The sequence below is a fragment of the Vulpes vulpes genome, chromosome 9 (assembly GCF_048418805.1).
Source record: "Vulpes vulpes isolate BD-2025 chromosome 9, VulVul3, whole genome shotgun sequence".
NCBI classification, from domain to species: Eukaryota; Metazoa; Chordata; class Mammalia; order Carnivora; family Canidae; genus Vulpes; species Vulpes vulpes.
Window position 1 is genome coordinate 78,991,108 of NC_132788.1, and position 14,888 is coordinate 79,005,995.

The 14,888-nt window shown below is 38.2% G+C and overlaps 1 protein-coding gene across 24 annotated transcripts in view; it reads left to right on the top strand.

The window, feature by feature from the left end:
* MAGI1 (membrane associated guanylate kinase, WW and PDZ domain containing 1) overlaps positions 1–14,888 on the top strand; it is a 636,912-nt gene that overhangs the window by 545,763 nt on the left and 76,261 nt on the right. For all 24 annotated transcript variants that reach the window (XM_025985045.2, XM_025985062.2, XM_025985069.2 and 21 more), the window contains 3 exons: positions 4,792–4,849; positions 7,388–7,524; positions 10,079–10,171. In XM_025985045.2, the coding sequence (XP_025840830.2) occupies positions 4,792–4,849; positions 7,388–7,524; positions 10,079–10,171 (288 nt within the window). The remainder of the gene's footprint in view (positions 1–4,791; positions 4,850–7,387; positions 7,525–10,078; positions 10,172–14,888) is intronic.

Sequence of the window (14,888 nt, forward strand, 5' to 3'; positions counted from 1 at the left end):
GATTGTTTAACATCAATATGAGTAGAACTGTCCTGAGATTATTGAATCAACCTAACTTTGAGATAGCCTTAAAAACTAAAAACATAAATGCTTAATAATACAGATTATTGTTTTCATTTGATTTTGTTTTATTTAGTAATCAGTCATGATTGATTGGAGCATGATGTAATGGAATTTAGCTCTGTTCTTGCTGTTTGGGATGTATCCTGTTGTAACTGATGGATATGCCAACATTGGTCAATAACTATTAAATGGCACTTATTTTTTAAAGGTATTTAATAAGTTGTCCTTGTCATTGTGGTAAGAAGGACTTGAGATTCATCCTGTGCATAGAACAATTTGAAATTTATTTTATCAAAAAAATTAATTGGTAATACTTGATAAAGTAATTGAAAAATCCAACTAGGTTTTTGAGACACACAATGAGTGCCTTAATCACTTACTGAACCAATTTATTTTTTTATTTTTATTTTTTTTAAAGATTTTATTTATTCATGAGACACACAAAAAAATTGTGTGTAATTTTTATCAAAAAAATTAATTGGTAATACTTGATAAAGTAATTGAAAAATCCAACTAGGTTTTTGAGACACACAATGAGTGCCTTAATCACTTACTGAACCAATTTATTTTTTTATTTTTATTTTTTTTAAAGATTTTATTTATTCATGAGACACACACACACACACACACACACACACACACACACACGGAGAGGCAGAGACACAGGCAGAGAGAAGCAGGCTCCATGCAGGGAGCCCGATGTGGGACTCGATACCAGGACTCCAGGACCACTCCCTGGGCTGAAGGCAGGCGCTAAACTGCTGAGGCACCCAGGTGTCCCTACTGAACCAATTTAAATCACTCTTGCTAGGTGATTGAAATGTTTGAATGACCACTGCTATCTGTGGGTGGCTCTTAGAGATAATATACATGTACAGGGAAATATTTGCCTCTATGGAAGTTTGAATGTTGACATTTTTAGGAAAAAAAGTTTCCATATTTTTCTCCCTATAACTATAATATTGTAGGAACTTTCCTATGCTGTTGAAGATTGAAAAAAGTAAGCATTACTGATTCCTTATATTATTTCTCATGGTCATAGTGGTAATTCTGGGAGATGGTGGAACTGTCTCTAGGGTCAGATCAGGCTTCCTGGCTTCTTGTCTGGGCTTTCCTGTTTATTGGCTCTGTGTCTTGGGCAAGACATTCACCTTCTCTTAGCTTCCCTTTCTTTATCTATCAAGAGAGGCTGAAAGAGGAGCTCCCATAGTATTTGTGAGGAAGCTTAATGAAAATGTGTCTTATTATTTGTCCCTGTAATCAGCACATATTGATGTTTCTAGTAGTTTTATTATTTATTAGCTAATTCCATCTTGTTGAACTTTTTAATACTCCTTGTGGTACTTTTTTGCCTTTAATATGAGTCCGGAGAAGAATGTATATGTAGATAGGACTCTCGGTTTTTGTCCACACATACCCACTGTGTAAAGAGTAGTGTATACACACACGCAGACACACACAATTTTCTCTTGCATTCATTCCAGATTCTATTGACAAGCTCACTGCCCATTTTCTTAACAAGAGGGTCCTAATTTCAAACAATAGCAACTGTCAGGTTTTCAGAAAACAATGAAATTCCAGATGTGACAAGGAAACCTTGTTTGTAATCTGCCTCTGAGAGGTGAGGGCAGTTGGCACAGATCATTTGATTATAGAGTTGTCATTTCTGAACTCTGTTGTTTGAGCTGGGTCAGTAGCTGCATTATGCACTTTTGGTTTGTAGAATTTCTCACATGCTCTACAGGCATCTTCCCAGGATTGGAGAGTACTCCCTTTTGGAACTGTAGGGTGTTTAGGTTCTCCCACCAGCTCGGAGAGGTAGAGACAAGGAAAATGGGGGTTCCCTCCCCACCAAGGCTAAGTCACAGTTTTGAAATCTATCTGTGATTGTGAACATGTCTCAGTCTATGTGCTAACACATCTCTTCTGGAAAGAACTTAGAACATTTGACTACTTCATATTTGCTTCTGTGTTGACAGTAAGTATGAGATTTTTTAAAGGCAGAGTTGGCTAGCAAGCAAGCCATATAAATCTTGTTCCTTTTCTGCTTTCTTAGAACCTTGCCATTTATTGAGCCTATATGCCAGGTGCTGTGCAAAATGTTTTATAGGCATCCTCATTTAATCCACAGTTGACCCTTGAAGTAAACCCAGGTGAAGAATGTGGTTGCAAGATACTAAGTAACTAGTCCGACATCAGATCTATGAAGTGGTAGAGTGAAGGTTCAGTTCCCAGTCTGGGCAACCCCAAAAGGGTCTCAGCTATAATAGCTGTGACAGGTAGTATATTCTGATCTGATGTCCAGCAGTTGTTAGACATAGGAGCTGACCTTTCAGACAACATCAAAGTGTTTAGTAAAAAGAAATTGTAATGCCATTATTTTCTGGGCTCTGGCATTTTCTGTCATTCTCAGCTTTTTAGAACAAAAAGACAAATTTGAGGATAAACATCTTTTTTTAAATCGATGACCCATTTCTATTTTAAGCATTAGGAGACTAATTCCTATTATTAAGCTAATCACCACATTGGAAGCGGGAAATCTGTCTTTTCAACTGAAAAATGACTTTTAGCTTGGAAAATTTCGGGAGTTTGCTCATCTGTCCCAGAAGATATGTTTAAATTTACAAACGTCCAGGAATATCAATTGATCTGCCATATTTTTCAACTCTATAGAGTTGTCAACTAGACAACAGGACAAGAGTCTAGGTGGCGTCTTTTTCTCTACCCTCTTCGGACCTCTCTCAAAGCACTAACTGTACGGTGTTTGAACTGTCTGCTTAGTTGTGTACTTGTAATTATCTTTGTGTCCCTGATATCTACCACACCCTCAGAAAGACAGTAGACACTCTCTAAATGTTTGACAAATCAATGATTGAATGAGTTAGCATCCAGTGTTCTGTTAGTTTCAAGTGTATAATATAGTGATTCAAAAATTCTATACATTACTCAGTACTCATCATGATAAGTGTACAGATGAGTTGAATTCTTTATAGTGCCCATTTTATCTAAAGATAGACCAAATATTCAAGGTTGCAAGTTTTGGAAAAGATTTGGTTCAATTAAACAGAGTGGTGCCCTTATACATACTTACCCACTCTTCCACCCCATGCCTGAACAAACAGGTGGACCATGCCCCAATTTGCATTTTTTTAATCTTCGATTTCTCCTTGGAAATATTTTCGTGGTTCATTTTCATTTAAATGGTAATTTCCAGCTTTGTAAGGGGAAACCATTTCCCGGGCATTTGATTTGCATCAGTTCGTAAGACTTGGCGGATAAAAATGCCAAGTTGTATCAACATCTGCAAATTGGACCTGTCTTGCATTTTAGTAGCTTATGTCTCCTGGAATTCAAGACTTCTTTAAAACCTGCTAAGTGTTTAAAAAAAAATAGAAGAAAAATGGGAAAACCTGTCTCTTTGTTTGCAAATAGATAACATGTGGAGCAAAAACCATGAAATTAATGTCTCTTGATATGCAGCCAAATCTGAGCAAAATATAAACTTTGAGTAATTAGCCTGTGTGTGTTTGGGTACACATGCATGACTCCGTTTCAGTACTGGACTGTTTGTGCCACACGTAAGCCCAATGCCTTGATGAAAGAATCATTCTTTGACAATGGTGACCCTAGGATTCCTCAAATTATAAAAAGGAATCTAGTATTTCAAAATAAGTGATATTTCAAATGTTTGTAATATTCCGTTCATATTAGTCCTAGTAGCTGACTTCTAGGAATAATGATTCACTTTGGAGTATGACATTATTCAAGCTTGCCGAAACCGTGTATGTATCCACATGGCTTTGAAATTAAGTGGAGGAATTGTTGCTTTGCTTGAAAGAATTGTTTAATGACACAAAACACAACCTGGTTTCTGCTTTCACCAAGTCAAATTATCTGGCGCACTGGGCTTTCTCACAGTAGATTCTTGTTGTGGCTGCACTCACTATTAGCTAGTTAATAACATTCCAGCCTTTGTAGGAAACCTTGCAAAGTGAAGTCCAGTAGAGCGAGGTTAGGTTTTCAGAAAGGCACACAAATTCCACAATGCCAGTTTACATCACCACAAAAAAGGAATAAAGTCTTCCCCCTTAACTAGTGAGTTCTCGGATGGCAGGACCTATGTTTCTGCTTTCACAAGCAAAGTGTTACTGAAGGTGGGCCTGGTTGAATCTTGCCCTCGAGGGATAGGTGCATTCAGTTTGAAAGCCCAACTCCATCTTTTACTTACTCACATTTTAATTAGAAACCAGGAGGAAATAAGATGCAAATTTTGTTTTATTCCAGGGAGAGCAAAACCAGCACTATTGTATTGAAAATGAAAAGAAACATTAATTTTCATCCATTTTTGTGTGTGTGGTAAAGCAGGCAGAAATAAAATGAGAAAACTGTAAATATTTAAGGTATAGACTAGGCATTCAAGGAGAATTTTAACTATATTATTGCCATTAAAATCTAATTTAATAGTTGATTTGGAACAAAGGCATCAGGGACTACATTTTATTAAGTTTTATTAGCTTGTGCAAAATATCTGTAAAGCATTGTTCCTCATGAAGAAAAATACACCAATAAATAAAAGACTGCCTTTTAGTTTGTTGTTTTTAGGATCCATAGTTTTAATTGGATTTAAGGAATTTTTATGAGCCTTTCTCTTTTTGCCTTGGTTGTTGAAAATCCTTAGGTTCTTGAAGAATATGCTTTCCTTGCTCTAAATATTCTTTTATTTTTCAGAACTGCCTGCTGGTTGGGAAAAGATTGAAGACCCTGTCTATGGTATCTACTATGTAGAGTAAGTGGTTATTAATCCATGTTTTAGTTTGTACTTCTCTACCATTATGTACTTTATGGTGAACAGAGTTTGTCATCATTATAAGGTATAAACTTATAATTCTAATAATAGCAACATCATAATTTTATAATGAAAATATATATGCATATTTCGGTGAATGAGAAAATATTCAACAAATCTGAAGACCGTATATTATATTATAAAATTCATGAGGGCAAGATCTAAGTCTTATGTTTACCACTAGCTTACCAGGACCCAACACAGCCCTGGCATATGGCAGCTACTCACTAAGTATTAGTTGAATAAATGAATGAATGAAAAAAGCAAAACAGATGAGTAGGGATTGTCTTCTGAAGAAGAGCCTGTTTGCCTACTTTTTGCCCCAGCCAGGTCTGAACTTTTCAGACTTTCTAAAAGGGCCAGACACATTTTAGTAATGTATGAAATGTCACCAGAATTAAGAAGGTAACTGGGCCAAGCTCAAGACCTCGTATGCTTCTTTGCCTCCCTTGCCTGAGGACCATCCACATAACTCCTATTTTCCATTTTTAAGACTCTTAAATCATCCTCATGACCTCTGTAGTTATGTACCTTATTCTAGTATGGGGCACTTTATCCATCCATTAGAACCATCTGTTGTTAGGATGATACTGAAAGAAGAGAAACCCAAGATACTGAACATTGAAGCAGATATGCTCTATTCACTTCCTCTGAGAAAGATGATAAATAACTAATAAAAGATTCTTTGAAAAAAACAGGGGTGCCTGGGTGGCTCAGTCAGTTAAGTTTCTGCCTTTGGCTCAGCTCATGATCCCAGGGTCCTGGGATTGAGCCCTGCATGGGCTTCCCTGCTCAGCAGACAGCCTGCTTCTCCCTCTCCTACTCCCCTGGCTCGTGCTCATGCACTCTCTCTGTGTCAAATAAATAAAATCCTTTTTTTTAAGAAAAGAAATAAACAAATGCTATATAAATATTATATCATCATAATCTTACCTGGTGCAGTGAAGATAACTAGCAAGCTTTCTATCCCTCGCTCTACTAGTAATGAAAAGTATAATGCCTGGCAATCAGAACATATGATGCAAATTGTAAAATGCTCAGCATCTTATTATAAAAAATTATGAGTTCAATATAGCAAGTGTCATTGGCCAGTATTCACATTGCTACCTCTGTACCTAACGAGAAGGATTTGGTGATTTGAGACATTAGAAAAGCAAGCTCCATTGCTTCTCTGACACTCATAAAATAAAATTCCATTGTGTGCCCAGCAGATCATCTTTCCTTCACATGTTTAGTGGGGTTCCTGTCTATTCAGGGTTCATTTTGAGGTCTCCCTCAACTAATTTGTGCATTGAGAGAAAAGGAAGGAGAGATTGCAGCTTTGTAGGATAAAGAGACCCGTTTTGAGGGGAGAATTTTGTGTTACCTTACTTACTATCTGGTCCTCCTCCCTGTGTCTTATCAGCTCCACATGCCTGTTATGTTAGGCCATTTCTTAGCATGAAATTGCCTAAAAGAATTAGCAAATAAGCAACTAGTCATAGGAATTAAAGGAAATTCGTCTATCCACCCTATTTGACAAGCCCACCTTTAAGAAATATTTTGAATTCTGAATACTGTAATCACATAATAGGTATGTTCCTGAACCTCTAATGAAGTATGATTTTGGTGGGGGGAAAAATGTATGTATGTTTGTGTAACATATGTGCATGTACACTAAGGCCATGGCAAAAAACCATGTATGTACAGGTATTCATATGTGTGCATGTGTATTTTTGATTTGCCATGGGCTTATTAGTTTTGGGGCCTTCTGAAGTATCTAGGTCTTTGTCACTTTGAACCATCACATTTGCTTAGGTTAGCTGCATTTGGAGTTTTTTTGCCTAAGGCTTATGCTTTTAATCCTGACTCCATGTCTATTGATCAAAATAGTTGACAGATGTTGGTAGAGCCCTTCTTTGAATTTTGGGTGAGTGCTTATGCTTCTGTGAACTGCTGTAGGAAGTCATGCAGCAGTCTGGCATTACCTGTTACACACAACATTGTATCTCCACTTTAATCTCATTTTTAAAGAATTCTGCAGTCTACTTTCTGTGGGATTAAAGTACCTCTCCCCGTAGGGTGCTATCTTGGACATTTAGAAGAGTCAGTGGTTAAAATCCTGGGATTTGAAAGCAGACAGACCTGAGCTTGCATGCCTCTTTATTATTTACTAGCTATTTTATGTTAGGTGAGTTATTAACCGCTCAGAAATTTATTTCCCTTACCACAAAATGTGAATTAAAATGGGACCTACCTCCTGGCCCTTACTGAAGATTTTAAAATAAAATGCATGAAAAACTGGTAGCATCTAAGCAGTCAGTATGTGGAAAGTATTCATTTCTTTTCCCTCGTCCTAACTGCATATGGTGACATGTGATAGTTAGCGTTTTAGACCACCTACTTGGCTCAGTTCTAATCAAGGGCCTTGGCCAGACTGGCATTTTGCTTGTGGGATGAAATGTTTCCTAACTGAATACTGTCTGCCTCCTGCTCCAGCCACATCAACCGGAAGACACAATATGAGAACCCAGTTCTAGAAGCCAAACGGAAGAAGCAGCTTGAGCAGCAGCAGCAGCCCCAGCAGCAGCAGCAGCAGCAGCAGCAACAGCAACAGCAGCAGCAGCCGCCAGAAGGTTGGCTTTTCCCTTGATGTGTGGGCAGAGGAGCTTGGGGTGCTGACACCCCCGTGTGGTCAGAACTGGCCTCTGTATTCACATCCTCCTGCCATCCTATAGACCTGATGTCCTGCAGGAGGTGGATGGCAGAGCTTCTGTTGGAGATCCGTGCCCAGAACCTAGACATCAGCTGGCGGGGGGGGGGGGGAGGCTGGCGTGGAGAAGGGGAGGGAGGGCAATCCCAAGTCCCCCACTCTCCACTGTAATTTAGAAAGAGGCTGTCATCAGACTGGAGGACTTTCTGTTGCCCCAGCATGTTTGCATACCAACTGGTGTCTAAATCGAAACTGCTTTGAGCACTTTAAGAGGAGTTCCTGCATAATTCTAACTTTCCCCCACTAGGAGGAAAAATTAGGAGTTCTAATTTTAGGAACATGACATGTAAGAATCAAAAAGAGCTGGTAATTTTGAATGCTTTTTAAAAACTATAAGTTAATTCATGCTCTTTATAAAAATATGAACAGCTCAAGAATAGAGAACATTAAGTTCTCCTCTGCTGGCCCCTGTCCCATTCTCAATGATAAACACTGTGCAGAATCTTTCTAGGATTGTACATAGATACATATTCTAACAAAAATCAGATCATAACTTTTATGTATGTGTGCATGTGTGTGTGTATATATATATATTATACACATATATTAGCTTTGTGACTTCATTTTCTCATTTAAGATTATTTCTTACATATTTCAAAGCTGATTAATATGATTTACTCAATTGTTTTTAAGAAGTGCATAATTTTCCATTTTGTGAATCTCTACTTCATTTAGCCACCTTTTTAATTAATAGATCTATTTATTAATTACCATCTCTTTATTAATAGTTTTTCTAGTTTTTCATTGCAGCCTTTTAAAATGATAGGCTTAATACCCCTTCAACATAATATGCAAATAGCAAACGTATGAAAATCAAATATAATACTTTCCTTATTGTAATATTGAATATAATAAATGTAGACCATTGAGTAGAAGTTGGGAAACCCTTTCTGTAAATGGCCAGTGAGTGGATATTTTAGGTTTTGCTATTCATAAAGTCCCTATTACACCTGTTCATCTCTGCTCTTAACATATTGAAAGGAGATATATATTAATATCTGTTAATAAGATATTAAGTTAAGATATAAAGTTAATAAGTGCAGCTGTGTTCCAATAGAACATTTTCTATGAACACTGAAATTTGAACTTCATGTAATTGTCATGTATTGCAAATTATTTCCCATTTTAATTTTTTGTGGTAATTAAAAAATGGAAAAGCCATCCTTGTCTCAAAAGTTGTATAAAGGGATGCCTGGGTGGCTCAGTGGTTAAGCATTTGTCTTTGGCTCAGGGCATGAACCCGGAGTTCCAGGATCAAGTTCTGCATCGGGCTCCCTGCATAGAGCCTGTTTCTCCCTCTGCCTATGTCTCTGCCTCTCTCTCTCTCTCTCTGTTTCTCTCATGAATAAATAAATAAAATATTTTTTTAAAAAGCTGTATAAAAATGGACATTAAGGCCAAATTCAGCCTATAAATTAAAGGTAGCCAGTCACTGCCATAGATTGTATTTTACTGTTGTGTTTTTTGTTTGGTTTGTTCGTTTGTTTTTTAAGTAAGTTCTACACCCAACGTGGGGCTAGAACTCATGATCCTAAGTTCAAAACTTGCAGGCTCTACCAACTAAGCCAGCCAGGAACCCCCTAGACTGTATTTCAGATAGAGTGTGTATGTGTGTATCTCTGTGTGTGTGTGTGTATGTGTGTGCACCTCTGGAAGAATTCTCCTTTCTACCTTCATCTCTTTTCTATTTAAAAAAATATCTTAAAATATTTTTTCCAAACTGGTGAAACTATTGTGTTAGAAAGTGCTGTTTGGGGAATGGAGGTGTACAGTTGAATATATTAGCTTAGCTGGAAAGTGACTGTAAATCTCAAGGGCCACTCACAGTGAGTTATTTCTGAGCTTCCAAGGTGAGTATGAGTACAGTTAGGACACAGGAGTATTGGTGATAGGTCCCATTCGGGTTTGAGAGATGGTAGGGGATAGCACGTAAGCAAACTGCTGAAATCACCTTTACCACCTCAGACAAGCAGGCTTCAGCAGCTCAGCCTGTGTCTCAACTGCATGAGAGAAGTTTTTCCCTTACTGGGCTGGCATCAATTGATTGTATTACCTTTCCTGATATTTTTTACTTGGTCTCACTTAAGGACTCTCTAGCCAGAGAAAATTGAAGTTTTTATTGTTTATATCACAATATCTCTTTCTTCAAAGGTCTTGGGAGGTAGAGACAGACAGTCAAAGGTCTTAGGAAAGAGACAATCAAAGGCCTTAAGAGAGAGAGAGAGAGACAGATACACACACAGGGAATCATGATGTCCTTAATAAAGACTGGGATCAGATACCAATTTTTTTTTCGATCTAAGTTCTCTGTGCCTGGTTTTATTGGTTTTGGTCATTGTATAATTAAGAAGGTGGATCCTGAGTGAGCTGACCTGCAGCTTGGAGGGAAAACAGTAAATTGTTTCTTTTTCTTATAGAATGGACAGAAGATCATTCATCGCTTGTGCCTCCTGTTATTCCAAACCACCCTCCAAGCAATCCGGAGCCAGCCAGAGAAGCTCCACTTCAGGGTAAAGTGTTTTTATAATGACCAGGTGTTTAGCTCAAAAATTTAGTTGTTTTTTTTGTTTTGTTTTGTTTTGTTTTAAGGAACTCCTAGCTCCCAAGTCATTCCTTTGATAGTGAAAACCATAATGTTAGAACTTTTAAATGTATTATTAATCAAACTTGTCAAGAAAATTGAAAGCTTTTTTTGTGTAAATTTCTTCAGCTAATTGTAATGCTCTGAAAATGATAACTAATTGCCATTAGGGTTTCTCAGCTTCAGCACAGTTGGCATTTTGGGCTAGATAATTCTCTGTCATGTGTGGAACCTGTCCTGTGCAATAGAAGATGTTTAGCAGCATCGTTTACTTCTGTACACTGGGTGCCAGTAGCAGCCTTCCCCTGTTGTGACCACTAAAAATGTGCCAGTCATTGCCCAATGCCCCGGTGGGGAGGGGAGGACCCCAGAGTTGTAAATCACTGATTTAGACACTACAGATGTTTAGTATTGGGCTCAAATAAGATAATTTGAAAAGGCACCTCGAGATATTTCAAGATCCTTGTCAACATATTTGGTTTTGACTAAGATTTTGTTTAGATACAAAATTATTTGATATTTTTATATTCTAAATACTCATCTCCTCTTCTTGCTGTAGTTTGGCATTTTTGCATGTTTTACAGTGTTTCATAGGGCCTTGCTCATTTACATTCACAAATGGTAGGAGCCCCAAAGAGGTTCACTTTTGAAAATTGGTATCTCCGGAATCTTGCTACTTTCAGGCCTCATTACTCTTAACTGATAGAGAAGATTTGGGAGGGTTTTTTGCTTATTGTTTTCCTTTAAAAAAAAGGAAAATAGAACGGGTGTTATATATGATAGAATTGGGGAATGTTTGTGGTACAGACCCATTAAAAAGACTAAAATTTATCTTTGTTCTCTGTACATTTTTAAAGAAGTATTATTGTATTAGATATAAAAAGTAGAAAAACTCTTTCATCTAATTTTCATTCCTACATGACAATTTTCATGAGAAAGAAGTTGTTTCCTCACTGATAATATCATGAGATTGGTGATACGACCAGTTTATATAAAATAATTTCTCCTGGCTTGGGTGCACATTTTTATGGTGCTAATGGTTTTAATAAAGATAAAACATAGCAGATAATAACATTAATAACAATATAATTGTAGCCTCCTCTGTATTTTTTAAATATAAAATTCCTTCTGCAACTTCATGCTGTCTGGCTTCTCTGCCTGCTGGTGAAGTGTCCTGATCCACCATCCTATAGTACTCTCAGGAAGAAGTGGAGTAGCTAAGTTGGTTAGACTGTTTGGTATTAATTTTACTATGTTCAATGCTCAGTGAAACTTTCCTTTGATCAAGAGTGCACTTCCAATTCCAGCAAATGATAATGTTCAAGAGAGTTGCTCTTAGGAAAACTCTCCAATTCCACCTGGTGCTTAAGAGATTTCTGTGGCCATCCCTCCACTACCATGACCATCTTCTAAAATAACAACACACATTTATTGGGCTGTTTTTATTTACCAGACACCTGCAAAGCACTTTACCTTTATTATCTGCCACGAGTATTCCTTACAACTCTCCTAAATAGTGAGGTTGGTATCATCATTACCTCTATTTACACATGTAACACTTAGGCAGAGAGAGCTTTAGTGACTTGCCCAAGGCCACACAGCCAGTAGGTAGTAGAGTACCCAATCTGAATCCTAATTGTCATTAGGAACAGTTAAATTTCTGGCTAAAACCCTTTTTGTTCATTTGTTTTTTTTTGTCTTTTTTTGTGTTGGGGGGAAACACCTCATTGCATAGTGTAAACCTGTGCTGTTCGGTACAGATGCCACTAGCTACATGCTGCCATTTAAATTCATTACAGTTAAAAAATTAAAAATTCAGTTCTTCAGTTTCACTAGCCACATATCAAGGGCTCAGGAGCTACATGTGACTAGTGACTGCCATTTTGGACAGTGCACATATGGAGCACCGTCTTTGTCATAGAACGTGCTACTGGACATCACTGGTCCATGGTATTCAAACACTGGTGCCAAGAATAGTGCCAGCCTGGCAAAGAAGCAAGCCCCTAAGGGTCATTCAAGAGCAGAATTTTAGGTAAGAACCCAAAGGACCCTGAACGAGTCTAGAGTAGCCCTACACATGAGCACCTTTAATAAAAAAGAGCTGATCAGGCGATTCTCCTACATAACAAGATTGTACAACTGGTGACTTGTCCACAGACTAGGATCTCTTAGAAAATAACATGTACCACAGGGCTGCAGCAGAGAGCTCCAAATGCCACTGCTTGAAGGTAGAAAAGCACTTCTTTTCCAAAGCTCCATTAACTGATGACCACTCATACATAAAACATAATAAAACGTGCATGAATGTGAAACCCTGTGATCTTCCCACCCTAGTTAAGCGTTAAAAAAGGAAGTCAGCGGTGTCATTTCAAAGCTCTGCTCGTGTCTCTATTAAGCTGAAAACATTCTAAGTTCACAATATGCTAATGGCTTTGAAAAAATTCATTCAGTTAAACTGCCAGGCACATTTTCACATTTTCTAACTTTGCCTATAATAAGGGTGAGAAGCTTAAACACCCAACCACCTCTTCCCGCCCTCTCAAAGACACGTTAAATCTCATTTCTTTGCGCTGTTGTTCCTTCGCTCATTTATTCAGCACAAATATTTGGAGCACATCAAGTGAAACAGGTAGAATTCTACACACCAGGTCTACAAGCAGAAATCCTCTGGAGCTTACATCACTGTGCTTGTGCACGTGTTCACATGCGGTGCCCCCGTGCACGGGGATGGGCAGGAAGGAGACACATCACCGAAGCAATACATACAACCTATGCTGTGTTGCATGGTGATAAATGCTAGGGATAGAAATAAAGCAGGAAAGGGCGGGGGGTAGGGGGTGATGGAGGAGGTATGGCGAGTTTTAATCAGATGCTCTGAGTAAGCCTCATTGTGAAGATGACGGCTGGTGCTGTCTCTGCAGAACTCAACTGTGTTTCCCTTCACGCTCTCCGAATTCCCTAGCTGCCCCTGCCTTAAGGATGTAGGCTATTCACTCCCGTCCTCAATTTTCCATCTGATAATTGCCGTGGCAGCTGTCTCCCAACAAGCCCTGAGTGCGCTTGACACCACCTTACTGATGTCTTGGCGGACAACCTTGCATGGTGAATGCTTCAAAGTCTTGCCTTTCTTTAGCCACAGTGACAGGGCTGTAGTTTGTCAAGCTTCCAACCAGCCCTGGGACTGCCCGGGCAAGGGGGAGGCTCGTGAGCAGAACTGAGAGTCTGGGCAATTTAAAAGAGCCTTTTTAAGACCCGGAAACTTTTGAAATATGCAATTAAAAATTGTATGTGTGCCCAGAGACCTTTTTTAAAAAGGCCTTTTAGCTACAGTTAACCAAAAATAACTTTTCTTCCTGGGTGCCAGGCTCTGGTGCAGGGGTACATGGAGACTTTTTCTCCAGGGTGTTTTTATTTTGACTAACACTTTGGATAGAAAAAAAATAGGGCAGGTAGGGAAGCCATGGCAAAAAGAGCAGGAGTTAGGAAGTATAATTAGGAGAGTTTAAAAAGTCTAAACGTGAAATTAGGTCCACTGTTTGGGATAGCCAGAGAAATTCTAGTAAGTCTCAATTATAGAGAAATGCCTAACAAAACCACAAATAAAATGTTTGGTTTGTGCACAAAATGTTATTGTGAATATCATTAAGAAAATTCAGTGAAACCAGAGGTAGCATGTTTGGAAATTATTTAGCTATATAGCTATTAATTTATTTTAAATAAGGCAACTGAATTTGGAGCTATTTGGCTTATTAGTACCTTTTTCATTTAGTTTAGATGTATTGGATTTTTTTTAAGATTTTATTTATTTATAAGAGAGGGAATAGGCAGGGGCAGTGGTAGGCCGAGGGACAGGGAGAAGCAAGCTCCTCACTGAGCAGGGAGATCCATGTGGGGCTTAATTCCAGGACCCCAGGATCATGACCTGAGCCAAAGGCAGACAATTAACTGAGCCACCCAGGTCCCTCAATGTTTTGGATTTAAAATATTCTAAACCACATGTCCTAAACTTTTTTAGACAATAAATTTTAGTAGTGGACATGTCTGGGCTATTTTACAAATTTTCAAAGATGAAAATTAATAGGAAAAATGACAAATTTAGAATTCAATTCAAAGTAATGACTTCTAATTTTGAAAGTAGTGATACTACATTTTTATCAAATTATTCTTTGTGACCATATGTTTCCTAGTATTTTCTATGTATTTTCTTTATTCATGAGAGATACAGAGAGAAGACAGAGACATAGGCAGAGGGAGAATCAGGCTCCCCACAGAGAGCCTGATGGGGGACTCGATCCTGGACCCCAGGATCATGACCCGAGCCAAAGGCAGATGCTCAACTGCTGAGCATCCAGGCGTCAGTGTATTTTCAGAATATGTTTTCTGTTTGATTAGAAACAAGTTTTTGCTCTGTTGGTTTTGCAAGTGGAAGCCAAGCCCAAGGCAACACATTGGATGTTGTATTGCAAAGTATAAACTATAGCAAAACAGAAGACACAAAGCAAAGACCCACTTCATCTTCTGTGAATGGTCTCAGGACAGCTCAATTGCTGCTAAACTATGTGATCTGAAACCAAAAGTGTTTCAGATGATGGACAGCAGTTCCATTTTTCTCTTCTGCCTTCTCTTGGATCTTCATGCTGAAACAC